The sequence below is a fragment of the Equus quagga genome, chromosome 6, assembly GCF_021613505.1.
Source record: "Equus quagga isolate Etosha38 chromosome 6, UCLA_HA_Equagga_1.0, whole genome shotgun sequence".
Taxonomy (NCBI): domain Eukaryota; kingdom Metazoa; phylum Chordata; class Mammalia; order Perissodactyla; family Equidae; genus Equus; species Equus quagga.
In genome coordinates this window covers 102,307,613-102,320,835 of record NC_060272.1, presented here as the reverse complement: position 1 = coordinate 102,320,835, position 13,223 = coordinate 102,307,613, and the positions used below count along the sequence as shown (strand labels likewise).

General features: G+C 43.0%; 1 protein-coding gene across 6 annotated transcripts in view; it reads left to right on the top strand.

The window, feature by feature from the left end:
• Nucleotides 1–13,223, top strand: part of TJP2 (tight junction protein 2) — a 111,642-nt gene that overhangs the window by 71,164 nt on the left and 27,255 nt on the right. For all 6 annotated transcript variants that reach the window (XM_046663837.1, XM_046663836.1, XM_046663834.1 and 3 more), the window contains 4 exons: nucleotides 5,368–5,421; nucleotides 8,736–8,860; nucleotides 10,000–10,102; nucleotides 11,500–12,079. In XM_046663837.1, the coding sequence (XP_046519793.1) occupies nucleotides 5,377–5,421; nucleotides 8,736–8,860; nucleotides 10,000–10,102; nucleotides 11,500–12,079 (853 nt within the window). In that variant the 5' untranslated portion in view covers nucleotides 5,368–5,376. The remainder of the gene's footprint in view (nucleotides 1–5,367; nucleotides 5,422–8,735; nucleotides 8,861–9,999; nucleotides 10,103–11,499; nucleotides 12,080–13,223) is intronic.

The window sequence follows — 13,223 nt, the reverse complement described above, 5'->3', positions numbered from 1 at the left end:
CAGCCGCCAGCCCTGCCTTGCCCTCCCTCCAGCTGAAATGATCGCACTTTCTTCCGCTCTTTCGTTTTGCAGACTCTGTACTGCGTTAAAAGGTGTTTGGTATAAGATCCTTGGCCGGGAATTGGGTACCCACTGATGTTCATTTATTCCCCCCCCCCCCCCCCCCCATTTTTTAGCTTACGAAATGTTTGGTACATGTAACAGAATTATGTATCTGAATCGTAAAGCATAATTATAAAATCCATATCCCTGAGTCCATCACACACCCCGGAGACCCTCACCAAGACGGACGCGAGTTCCTTCCCCACTGCTCTGCCTCATCCCCAGGCTGCTTCATCCTGAACCTTGTGTTTTTCGTTCCCTTGCTTTTTCTTTATAGTTTTACTACACACACACACACACACACACACACACACATACATACAATACATACAAACATCTCTAAACAAAAAAATGGTTTTTTAAAGTTTTTTTTGGTTTTGGGGGGTTTTTTGCTGAGGAAGATTCACCCTGAGCTAACACCTGTGCCAGTCATCCTCTGTTTTGTATGTGGGTTGCCACCACTGCATGGCTGCTGCTGAGTGGTGTGGGTCCGTGCCCAGGAACCAAACCTGAGTCACCAAAGCAGGGTGTGCTGAACTTAACCACCAGGTCGTGGGGCCGGCCCCAACGAAAAATTAGTTTTGTTGGCTTTTTTTCCTATTGTAGTCAAAAACGCATAATGTAAAATTTACCATCTCAGCCATTCTTCAGTGCCCAGTGCAGCAGTGTATATTCACATTGCTGTGAAACCTTGGTTTGCTTTTTGAATCATATAAAAATGATATCACACTCTGCAAATTCTTCTAGGATGTTTTTCACCCAACATTTTGTTTTGAGTTGCGTCTGTGTTGTGGTATGTGTGGCTCTTGTTTGTTTTCATTGCAGTATTGCATTTTAATAGTATAATTCTATGTGTACACCCTGAAGAGGACTCATCGCATAGTGGAATATGTGTACCTTTAACTCTGTTATATGTATGTTCTTCCTATGGCCCTGCATATAAAGCTCCCCAAATGCTTAGCAGCTACCCACAGCCATTCACCCAGAGAGAGTCTGAATATTGACAGCAGCTCTCTGATCTGTGCATAGCCCAGCACAGGTTGGGTGGGGCCAGAGCCCAGCAGCCCAGTTTGAAAGGCATGAGATCAGCTCTCAGCTAAGCTGCTACAGGCTGGCAGCCTGTCCCAGGGGATGTACACAAGCTGATGTTCTGAGGCATGTGTGTGATTATGTGGGGTGCTCTGTGTTCTGAAAAAAGAACAGATAGAAGAGGCAGGGAAGATACTCAGTGATTGGCTTTTGGGGCACACTGTGATTGGTTTCTCCACGTGGGCTTTGGCTGTTTTATTTTTTAATTTTTTAAATTTTTTTTTTTTTTTTTTTGAGGAAGATCAGCCCTGAGCTAACATCTGCTGCCAATCCCTCTCTTTTTGCTGAGGAAGGCTGGCCCTGAGCTAACATCCCTGCCCATCTTCCTCTACTTTATATGTGGGACACCTACCACAGCATGGCGTGCCAAGCGGTGCCATGTCCGCACCCGGGATGCAAACCAGCGAACCCCGGGCCGCCGAGAAGTGGAACGTGTGCACTTAACTGCTGCGCCACCCGGCCAGCCCCTTCTTTGGCTGTTTTATACAGCAGTGTACCCCAAGTGCCACATAGTGGTTGCTCAATAAATATTTTTGAATGAATGAATGAGTGAATGAATGAAGGGTCTCAGTAAGGAAGGGTTTCCTCTGAGACTTGCAAAAAGTCACAGCACTGTGGGCTCAGCACGCAGGTGTCGTGTATTTTTAATGCTCAAAGGAGCTATTAAAATTTATTTTTAGTCCAATTTCCTCACCTTTAAAATGAAGATTTTATATTTATCACTTAGTTTAACAGAACACATATTCTTTTAATATTATGTTTAAGTCGGTAATGGTTTATGTCATAACCCATTAGCCCTGTGTAAGGTGAAGCCCCTTATGGTCTGATCAGTTTCATGTCAAGTTGGTCAGCAGCTGGCGAGCTCTGATTGATTAGGAATTTGGTTCAGTCCTATTGGCAGTAGGGGATTAATCCTCTCTCTGACAAATCTAATTTAAATTACCCCAGCAGGCAGCACTGGCATACTTAAAGACAGCAAAATCTCATTATGGAAGAACAGTCCGTTTCAAAGCCAGATTCTTTCTACTTGGACAACATTTTTAAAATGGAATTTTGTAGTAATTCATTTACTTGGCCAAATGATAAAATTTAAATCCAAAGCTTTCAAAAGGGAGTTTGCTGTTTTCTATTTTTAAAATAAAAATGTATTCCAAAATGTGCTCATAGAAAAATCTCTGCCGTACCACAGCTCCTGGGGAAATTTAACATTTTTTGGCGTTTATTCTTCCAGTCTTTTCCCTATATACCTATATAAATATATATAGTTATGAAAATAGGAATGAAAACAGTGATGGTTTGTATCTTGATTTTTTTTCTTCCCCAAATAGACATGTAAGTATAGATCTCTAGATGTGCAACCAATCTCCAATTGCTGGGCATTTCATGATTATCTAGTTAAAAAGTTAAAAGTGGTTGTAAATAAATTTATACTATGTCTTTGTGCAGTTGTGCAAATATTTCTGTGGAATAAATTTCTAGAACAGGAATTGCTTGACCAAGGAATATGCAGATTTTAGATTTTGATACATATTGGTCATTTGCCCCCTGGAAGGTTTGTATTCATTTATATTTCCATGGCTTCCACCAACAACGGGCAGACCAGAAAATATAAAACTAACTCTCTTTCTCTCTCTGTTTAATTGGAAAAACAGTCATCATGATGAAGAAACTTTTTTTTTAGGTTATAAAGGTTTATAACATTGTGAAATTTCAGGTGTACATTTTTTTTAAAGATTTTATTTTTCCTTTTTCTCTCCAAAGCCCCCTGGTACATAGCTGTATATTTTTAGTTGTGGATCCTTCTAGTTGTGGCATGTGGCATGCCGCCTCAGCATGGCCTGATGAGCGGTGCCATGTCCACGCCCAGGATTCGAACCAGTGAAACCCTGGGCTGCTAAGCCAAAGTGGAGCACGCGAACGTAACCACTCCGCAATGGGGCCGGCCGCTCTGGTGTACATTATTTATCAGTTTCTGTATAGACTGCATCTGGCTCACCACCAATAGTGTAATTTTTTTTTTTTTTTTGGCGAGGAAGACTAGCCCTGAGCTAGCATCCATTGCCAATCTTCCTCTTTTTGCCTATGGAAGATTGTTGCTGAGCTAACATCTGTGTGAGTCTTCCTTCATTTGGTATGTGGGGTGCTGCCACAGCATGGCTTGATGAGCAGTGTGTAGGTCTGTGCCCAGGATCTGAACCTCCAAACCCCAGGCTGCTAAAGCAGAGCATACGAATTTAACCACTATGCCACCAGGCTGACCCTCTGTTTGCCTTCTTGGTTAAATTTATCCTTTGGAAATTCTATTATTGCTAGTGTATGGTAAAATCTGCCCCAATTTTTGTTTTTGTTTTTACTTAAATGTGTTTTCTGCCCACTGAATCAACAGATGTTGTTTTAAAGCTATTATTCTACTGACTTCACTTCTGTAACTGCTGTTAAGAAGTTGGCTGCCGTTGTAACTGTTCTTTTGTAGGTAATCTCTTCTGTCTAATTGCTTTCAAGATCTTTGTATCTTTTTTTGCAGTGAGATTACCATGTATTTTAACATGTTTCTTTAATTTACCCTGCTTGTGATGTACTGAAAAACCTGAAACATCTGCAGTTCTGGAAGAGCCTTTGCAGTATCGCATCTCTCCTCCCTCTCTTACCACCTCCTTCAGGAAATCAAAGACTCCTTGTAAGACTTCCTTACTCTTCACTTCTCTTTCCCACGTTTTTCACTCTTTGTGCTGCATTCTGGGCATTTTCTTCACATCTGTCTTCCTATTCATTAATTATTTTCTCAACTGTGCGCAGTATGTCATTTAATCTATTGTTTATCTAATTTCAAATACATTTCTTCATTTCTAAAAATTTTATTTGCTTTTTTTTCGAGTTTGCTTGGTTATTTTTGATGTTCTCTTGTTCTTTCATTATACATTGTTTCTCCTTTTAATTTCTTATAATAAACATGATACATGTTGTACATACTTTTTTTTGATCTGTGACTATTTCCCATGTTTCGTCTTTGATTCTCCTGTTTTTTTGTTTAACTCTCACTTGTGGTGACTTGTTTTGTGTGTGTGTTTAAATTGTGAACTCCTGTCTCTCAGATGTTTACCTGGGTGATTCTTCGAAGCCTGTTTTTAGCCTATTCTGGAGAGAATTTGCATTTGCCTCTGTGTACCTGAGTGGCGCCCCCAACACAGAACTGTTTTGGGTGTGAGTGTTTTTGAGGGGTGTGGGCATATCCATAACATGAATTTTGCTCCCGAACCTGTGTGGCACAGGTCTGTTGATAGGAATTCTCTAGGGAGGTATTTTTAGTTATTTCTGTTCTACCCAGAGCCAAGGTTGAGACAGGCGAGCGTCCTCCTGTCTCCATCTGCCTGGTGGTGTTTTTCCCCCTAATTCATCCTCTCGGATCCGATCTCCAGCCTGTTGGATCCTCCAGTTTCTCTCTCTTCCCAGGCTCCTGTGTAAATGCCTGCTTCAGCGCTCACTTCTCTCTCTGGCTTTGAGCTTTCTTGGCGTTTCCAGGCTTTAAGGATTTCTCCTCAAAGGCAGTTTGACTTTAATGCATTACTATTATTTTAAAAACGATATCCACTGTTTTCAGGTTTTTCTAGGCATCTGTTTTGGAATATTGTCAGAAACTGAAGCCCCAGTGGTCTTTTTATGAAGGCATTTTCGTCTTGCACACCCAGCAATATACTGGTGGAGAAGGGGAATCCCACAGATTACCCAGTTGGGGGCGCTGTTTGTGATAAGACCGTGGATTCTTTTAGACATAAAATGCAGAAAACTTGCCTGGGAGATTGCCTTTGCTGGGGGATGGGGAGAGTGTTATAAAAAAAGAATGAAAAAATATCTGTTTGAAACTATCTTGATTTCTATTGGAAGGATTTTGGAGTGCTGATAATAAATGGGCTCAACACTTAATGTTCCATTCTTTTTAGGGTGTATCTCTCACTGTGCATTTCGCCGATTTTCTGGTCCTGTCAGGACTGCCATTTCATCAAAGGAGAGTGTATCTGAAAATAGATAGCATAATGTTCCTAAAAAACAGCAATTCTTGTTGATGTGTTGAAAGCGTGAGCTGGACTTTACAGTGAGATATTTTGAATTATAATTTTTGCTTCTGGCATTGAAACGTTTGTGGTTTTAATCAGGTTCGTTTTGCTTCTTTTAAAACAGGCCCCAGGCATGGAAGAACTGATATGGGAGCAGTACACCGTGACCCTGCAGAAGGTGAGTGCTGCGCGTCTCCTACAAGCTGCAGCTGTGTTCCTGAGTTTCTAGATCACGGATCTTAGTTATTTTTGCCCAAACACTTTTTCCCCCCTTTGAAGCGGATAATGCTTCGTAGGTGATAGCTGGCAATAATTACCAAATTAACAAAGACCTGCATGCTACTATCTTTTTTGGTTAAGGTCACATAATATGGAAAATTATAGAGATTAATAGTGCATTCACCTATCTCCAGACAGAATAGGTTATGGAAAAAGAGAAAGGAGGGGAAGAATGGAAAGAACCCATACTGTTTAAGGACGTTTAGGTGGCCCCTACAACTTTGGTCATTTTAGTTATAACATATATGTAGCTTGTAAGTCCTTCAGTCAGTTTTAAGTCCAAACTAAATTTTTTTTATTAATTTTTTTTAAAGATTAGCACCTCAGCTAAGATCTGTTGCCAATCTTCCTCTTTTTTAAAAAATTTTTACTGAGTTTATGATAATTCACAGCCTTGTGAAATTTCAGTTGTACATTGTTGTTTGTCAGTCGTGTTGTAGGTGCACCACTTCACCCTTTGTGCCCACTCCCCACCCCACCTTTCCCCTGGTAGCCACTAATCTGTTCTCTTTGTCTACATGTTTAACTTCCACATGTGAGTGGAATCATACAGAGTTGTCTTTCTCTATCTGGCTTATGTCACTTAACATAAGTCCTTCAAGGTCCATCCATGTTGTTGTGAATGGGATGATTTATCCTTTTTTATGGCTGAGTAGTATTCCATTGTATATATATATATACCATATCTTCTTTATCCAGTCATCAGTTGATGGGCACTTAGAATGCTTCCATGTCTTGGCTAGTGTAAATAATGCTGCACTGAACATAGGGGTGCATGGGACTTTTGGAATTGCTGACTTCAAGTTCTTTGGATAGATACCAAGTAGTGGGATGGCTGGGTCATAGGATATTTCTATTTTTAATTTTTTCAGAAATCTCCATACTGTTTTCCATAGTGGCTGCACCAGTTTGCATTCCCACCAGCAGTGTATGAGGGTTCATTTTTCTCCACAACCTCTCCAACATTTGTTACTTTTTGTTTTGGTTATTTTTACCATTCTAACGGGTGTAAGGTGATATCTTAGTGTAGTTTTGATTTGCATTTCTCTGATGATCAGTGATGATGAACATCTTTTCACATGCCTATTGGCCATCTGTGTTTCTTTTTTCAAGAAATGTCTGTTCATGTCCTCTGCCCATTTTTTGATCGGGTTGTTTGATTTTTTTGTTGTTGAGTTTTGTGAGTTCTTTATATATTATGGAGATTAACCCTTTGTCCTCTTTTTTGTTTTTCTTCTCCCCAAAGCTCCCCAGTACATAGTTGTATATTCTAGTTGTAGGTCCTTCTAGTTTTGGCATGTGGGACTCCACCTCAGCATGGCTTGATGAGTGGTGCCATGTCCGAGCCCAAGATCTGAACCAGTGAAACCCTGGGCAGCCGAAGAGGAGCATGCAAACTTGAGTGGTTAAGTGTGCAGACTTAACCACTCAGCCACGGGGCCAGCCCCAAACCAAATTTTGAAACATTGGTTTAGCAGTCAGGAGTGATGGGTTGTATTCCTTGTCCCCCTCCTGATTATATTAAGAGGTGTTGAGTTAATCTGATTTTAGTCACCTCCCCACCCCCCACGGGATTGAAAGTAGAAGTAATGCCACATGGAAATATGTTTTACTTTATTTTTAAAGTCATTTCACAGGTATTGCCTCTCTTGATTAAATGAGGTAACACAAAGAGCTTCCAATACATGGAGTCTAGCACATAATTGTTGCTTAATAGATCTTAGCTCCATTCCTTTTTGTTTTGACAACAAAGTTCAAGGTAAGCATGATAGGTATTAGCCCCACTCGAGACGAGCAAGTGCGGAGTCTGGACATGATTTGTGTGTGGCTGAGCTAGACTCGAACTGCACTCGGGGTCCTGAAGTCTGTTCCATCAAGGTGCCTTGGTCAGCATCGCTGTGATTTTCCTGGGCCCCACAGGGGTCTTAGTCCTCCTCTGATTCCCTTCAGTCTGTCACTTCCTAGAGGGATTATAAGTTCCTCAAGGGGAGATTTTTCTTTCGACCCTTGGAACTGTGAACTTCAAACCCTGTCTTCAGTGAAAATTTGGTTCCTAGATAAATGTGTCTTAAGTTAAGCTGGATGGAAAAAAATAGATCAGTGCTCAGGTGCCAAAACCTCCTGAGCAGCAGTCACGGTTTCTTCATTCCAGGGCTTCCAACCCCTTTAGGTCTCATTTTTCAACTCTAGCCATCTTCTACTTGCTCCATCTTCTGCTTGCTGTCTTGTGCCCTTCCACCAGCATTTCACATACTCTTTGAGTTGTGGACCCCAAATCGGCAAAGGCGAGAGACATTTTAGGCCTGGTATGAAGGATGAAGCTGCCTCTGCGTAAAAGCAGGTAGCAGGTGATGGTGCTGCCAAATTCAAAGCCATGTGATTAGCAGATAACAGCTCAGCCTGTTGTCGTCGTTCGTCATCAGTTGGCATCGTGGGCCCCACGTGGGAACTTTTCTTTGGGGGGAAGGTTTTTTCTTTTATTCCCTGAGTAGATTTTTACAGAATCAAACCCTGATTTAGGGTTATAGTCACACATACCTGTTATCATCTGGGTGAAAACTGGGAGCTTAGCTCTTTTAAACACTGAAATGAATTAGGATTATGTGTTATCTGAGTTCCCTGTTATACATTTCTAGACCAATCATGGATGTAATTAATCTGTGTTTCCATCGTATATGCATGTAGAAAAGAGTTTAAGACTTTGCTCTCTTATAGGATCTCAAAACTGAGTTTATCTTCAGATTTTATTTTATCTTGAAAATCTGTTTACTTCTTTTTCACCTTACATTAAAATGAAACCACCGGCTCACCTAACTTAGAAGTTCAAGGTATACTTTAAAAACACGGTTTTAGCACGGACTCAGCTCAGGCCAGGACCGGAGAGCAGGGACGGTTGGTGATTAGAACAGCACAGCCCTATTTGGACAGATGTTCTTTCCCGTCCCCAGCCAGCTTCTCATGGTAACTGCAGTCTGTGCTATCAGTCTTTTCCAGCTTTCCCAAGGCTGTTTCTTTAGATAAGAAATTTCCCTTTATAAACCTGTCAGCTCACCATGATGATGCTTTATTTTGTTCTCATTTGTTTTCTGTAAACCCTCTGTTCCTGAGCTGTCTCTGGTTGTTGGTTTGACCTTTATTTTATCAGGTGCTTATAATAAATCCTGAAAGCCACTTATGGAAGGATTTTTTTTTTCTCTTAACTCTGATGAACAGGATTCCAAAAGAGGATTTGGAATTGCAGTGTCTGGAGGCAGAGACAACCCCCACTTTGAAAATGGAGAAACGTCCATCGTCATTTCTGACGTGCTGGCGGGTGGGCCCGCCGATGGGCTCCTTCAGTGAGTGTCCTTTCTCCGACCCCTAGCCCCTGGCAGCCGCTCTGGCGGGCCCTAGACAGGGTGCTTTGGGTGGTGTGCACTTTTAAAATATGAAAAAAAGAGAACTTTTATATATATATAGAAAAGTCTTCAAATGGGAATTGAGACTATAACATACTATGTTTTAGCAATGCTAGACCTTTGGCAACAGCCAAATTTTGGAGGAAGGAGAGCAGTCATTTCCGTGGTAAGATAGTTATGATTATCACAATTATCATTCCTGGGTTTAGGGATCATTTCTGAACATGGAATATAAAAGTAGCATGGCCCCCCCCCATGCCTACCCATCAGTGTTTATGTATTTTTAAATTTATATTCATTAATTTAATGGGGATACTCTGACTTAATGATTATCTGATTTGTAAGAGGGATGTGGAAATTGAGAAAATTTACTACATGAAAGTACAAGTTTTCCAACTGCCAGCCTTCTGGTCTGAAGAGATAATGCCATTTGAAAAGATGCATGCCCGAGTCCCCTCAGGATAATTTCTCAGGGCACCATCTCAAGTTGGCCAGATAGCCCCAACATTTAGGTTCTCTCAGCATTTCAGGTCTCGATGGTCCTATCAAAGTAAGTAGTCTTTACTACAGGAACCCAAGTAGAATTTTTTTTAAAGATTTCGGGGGATAAGATAAAGTAAGAGTTAGGGTTCTGTGACCTGAAAATTTCTTGAAGAATCTGAGGCAAGCTCTTGACTTCTTCCCCTCCTAAACACAAGTGGATATAAACCTATTTTGGGGGATATTTTTAGAGTTCCTGAAGTCCAGCTAGCACCTTGAGTGTGGAGGGCCTGATGCAGAAGTTCCATTTGTGTGCAGTCCTCGAGAATGTCACGTGCCTCCTGGAAGCACCCCGTGGTTTGGGTCCTTCCCCCAGGTGGTTCCCAGTAGACCCTGTCAGAAGTGGGCTGAGCGGCCCCTGGGTTCCTCCCTCAGAGGAGCTCAGACCCAGTCAACTGATTAAGCCTCAGGAGTCATCAGACACTGAGCCCTTTAATAAGTATTTCGGGTCAGATTGCTGCTTCTATTTGTTCTTAAATAAACGATTTATTGTGAAGAGATGGGAGTTTTTCGCATCCCGTTTTTATTTTTGTTTGCAGAGAAAATGACAGGGTGGTCATGGTCAACGGCACCCCCATGGAGGATGTGCTCCATTCATTTGCGGTGCAGCAGTTGAGAAAAAGTGGGAAGATCGCTGCCATTGTAAGTTCCGGGTTCGGCTGCAGTTCGCCTCAATAGCGTTTTGTTTTTATGCCCAGAGGAAAATTACCACTTGCTTTTAAGCACTTGACAGAATTACGTAATCTAGAGGCCACTACTTCTTGTATCCTCAGTACTTTGAAGGGTGATGTTATGGATGATGTGAAGATGTATGTAAGTGATCTCTCCCTGCCTTTTCCTCGACCTTCTCCTAACTTCTTAAGACCAGTGATTCTTTTATCTGAGTGAGTTTGCCTTAAGACGGATTAGAGAATTAACTAGATTGTGAACAATAGTAAAATAGTATTAATTTAGAAAAAAATTTTCAGCTCAAAAGCTCGTTTGTAAAAAAGGCACAAACAAGATCTGTTACATCTTAATAGACTGGAGTTCCTTAGGAGACAGAGGCTGTCTATCGCATTCATTCATTATTCACTCACTCACTCATTCAGCAAACATTGGTTGAGGATCAGCTATGAGCCAGATGCCGTCCGGCCCTGGAGCGGGTCTGTGCTGACTGGGGCAGGTGGACACACGAAGTGAGCATTGGAAGACAGGGTATTTAAGGGTGCTGCTAGGGGGCTGCACCGGGGATGTGGTGTTTAATTTTGTTTTCAACCTTATATTATGAAAATTTTCAAACAAAAAGAAAAAAGTTCACAGACTAGTAAAATAAACACATTTTTTACAGTGTTAATATTCTGCCATCTTTATTTGATCTTTCTTTGTATGTGTACAAACACTGTACGTATGTTTAGTGAACCATTTGGAGGGAAATTACAGACATGCCAGTTGAGTCTTACTTCAGCATGCATCTCCTAACTAAGGACATCCTTCTCCATAACTGTAATTTTCCTAAGAAAATTAGTAATAACTCTGTGGTATCATCTAATATCCAGTCCATATCCCAAGATGTCTTTGACTTTTTTCTTCCCCATCCAAGATCCAATCAAAGTTCACTCGTTGCATTTGGTCCTTATCTCTTCAGTCTTTTTTCAATCTAGAAGGGTCCCTCTTTCCCCTGCCTCGCCCTCTGCCTCCTTTTTTAATGACGTTGACTTTTGGAAGACTCCAGGCAGTCATAGACTAGAATAGAATGTCTCACTTGCTGGGTTTTCATTTTTATAACTTAGTGATTTAAAGTCCATTGGTGATTTTCACACTCTGAGTAGAAGCAGATTTTGGAGGCACTGTGCTCAGAGGTTTATACTCATTGTTGTCGTATTTTAGTCACAACCATGTGAAGTGTTTATGGTCCGTTTTCCAGATAGAGGAACCGGAGGCGAAGTGAGTAGGCGGGGACATAGGGTTTTACTCGAAAGAGAACCAGGACTCTTGACCACTGCATTCTGTTTCATTGTGATTGTCCTGTGTCTCCGCTGTGTTCGTTTTGTTGACAGGTGGTCAAGAGGCCCCGGAGGGTCCAGCTGGCTCCGCCGCAGGGCAGCCGTCCGCTGGATGAGGATGACCGGGCTTTTGAAGTGATGGACGACTTTGATGGCAGAAGTGCCCACAGCGGATACAGTGAGAGGAGCCGGCCCAGCAGCCGCGGTGGGCGCAGCCGCAGCTTCGAGGACAGCCCGGAGAGGGGGCACCCCCACGAACGGGCCCGGAGCCGGGAGCGGGACCGGAGCCGCGGCCGGAGCCTGGAGCGCGGCTTGGACCACGACGACTACGGGCGAGCGCGAGAGCGCAGCCGCGGCCGGAGCCTGGAGCGGGGCCTGGACCACGATGACTACGAGCGAGCACGAGAGCGCAGCCGCGGATGGGGCATTGATGAGGCCTACAAGCGGGCCTACAGCCCCGAGGTGGGGTACAGCCGCAGGGCCCAGCCCGATGCCCGCTACGAGGGGTCCCGGAGCCGCAGCCGCGAGCACCTGCGCTCCCGCAGCCCCAGCCCCGACCCCAGGGGGCGACCAGACCGGCTGGATGCGGACAGGCCCATCGGTGTCCTGCTGATGAAAAGCAAAGCAAATGAAGGTAGTCATGCTTGATGAAGAAAAGCGCTGTTGTTATAATACTAACAGCTAACTCCTGCATGTCGCTGACTGTGTGCTGAGCAGTGACCCGAGTGCTTTGCACTGTTAGCTCATTTCATCCTCACAACCACCTGACGATGGAATTCCTCTTAGAGCTTCGCTTTATAGACAAGGAAAGCGAGGCACAGAGTTCATTGACTTGCACGTAGTTGTGTGTCAGCGGCAGAGCCAGTCTGCAGAAATTTGACCTTAAGCTACTAGTACAGTGGTTCTCAAAGCAGCTAAGTTATCGCCTGGGCCCTTGTTAGAAATGCAGATTCTCAGGCCCCAGCCCCACTGGTCAGACCCTGGGGTGGGCCCCCGGAGTCTGTGTTAACAAGCTCTCCTGGTGAGCCTGGTGCAGCTTAAATTGATCAAGGACAATACCGATTTTGACTTTTTGCTCTTTGCCAGGGCCTATGCTGAATATTATCTTATTGAGTCCTCACCAGGGCCCTCTGTGGGAGGTGGGAGACTTCATTCTTGTCTCTCAGGTGGGAATACAGATGCAGAGAGGTTTTTGGTACAGCCGTGCAAGAGGGGGCATCTGGCCATCCTGTGTTACTTCTGGCAGCGTTTGCACATACTTAGTCACATCCGGAATTCACTAAAGCCCCGTGCAGCAGCTAGAGATCTAGTTGCACCTACAGTTTAGTGAGGATTCTGATACTCAGGGGAAGTGAGTTGCCTGTGTTTTGAAGCCAGTAAGTAAGTGTTGGAGCTAGAACTCAGGCTGTATCTCCTGGAAATAGATGATAGGAAATAAGTAGATGAATGAGCAGGGCTTTAGAGCCCCGTGTTGAGATGTTCCTTGCGTCCATTCTTGGCTTCCAACTTTTCAAGTTCCTTGTAACTTACCTTTTATCTCGTCATGTTTCCTAATTGTTCTACTTCTTAGAGGAAAAAAGATGAAGGGCATACCTGAGACTGCAAAGTGAAAAGCTTCTTGCTTTTTAGGTTTAGATTTTGCATAGTAAATGGCCTATCAGATGAGGGGCTTTGCTTTCTTTAGTTCTGGAGGAGCATAAAGAGTTGAGTTACAGAACTAGGTTCCTGTTGAAATACCTGAAGAATAATGTAAGGACGTGAGTAATGGGGTACCTGCA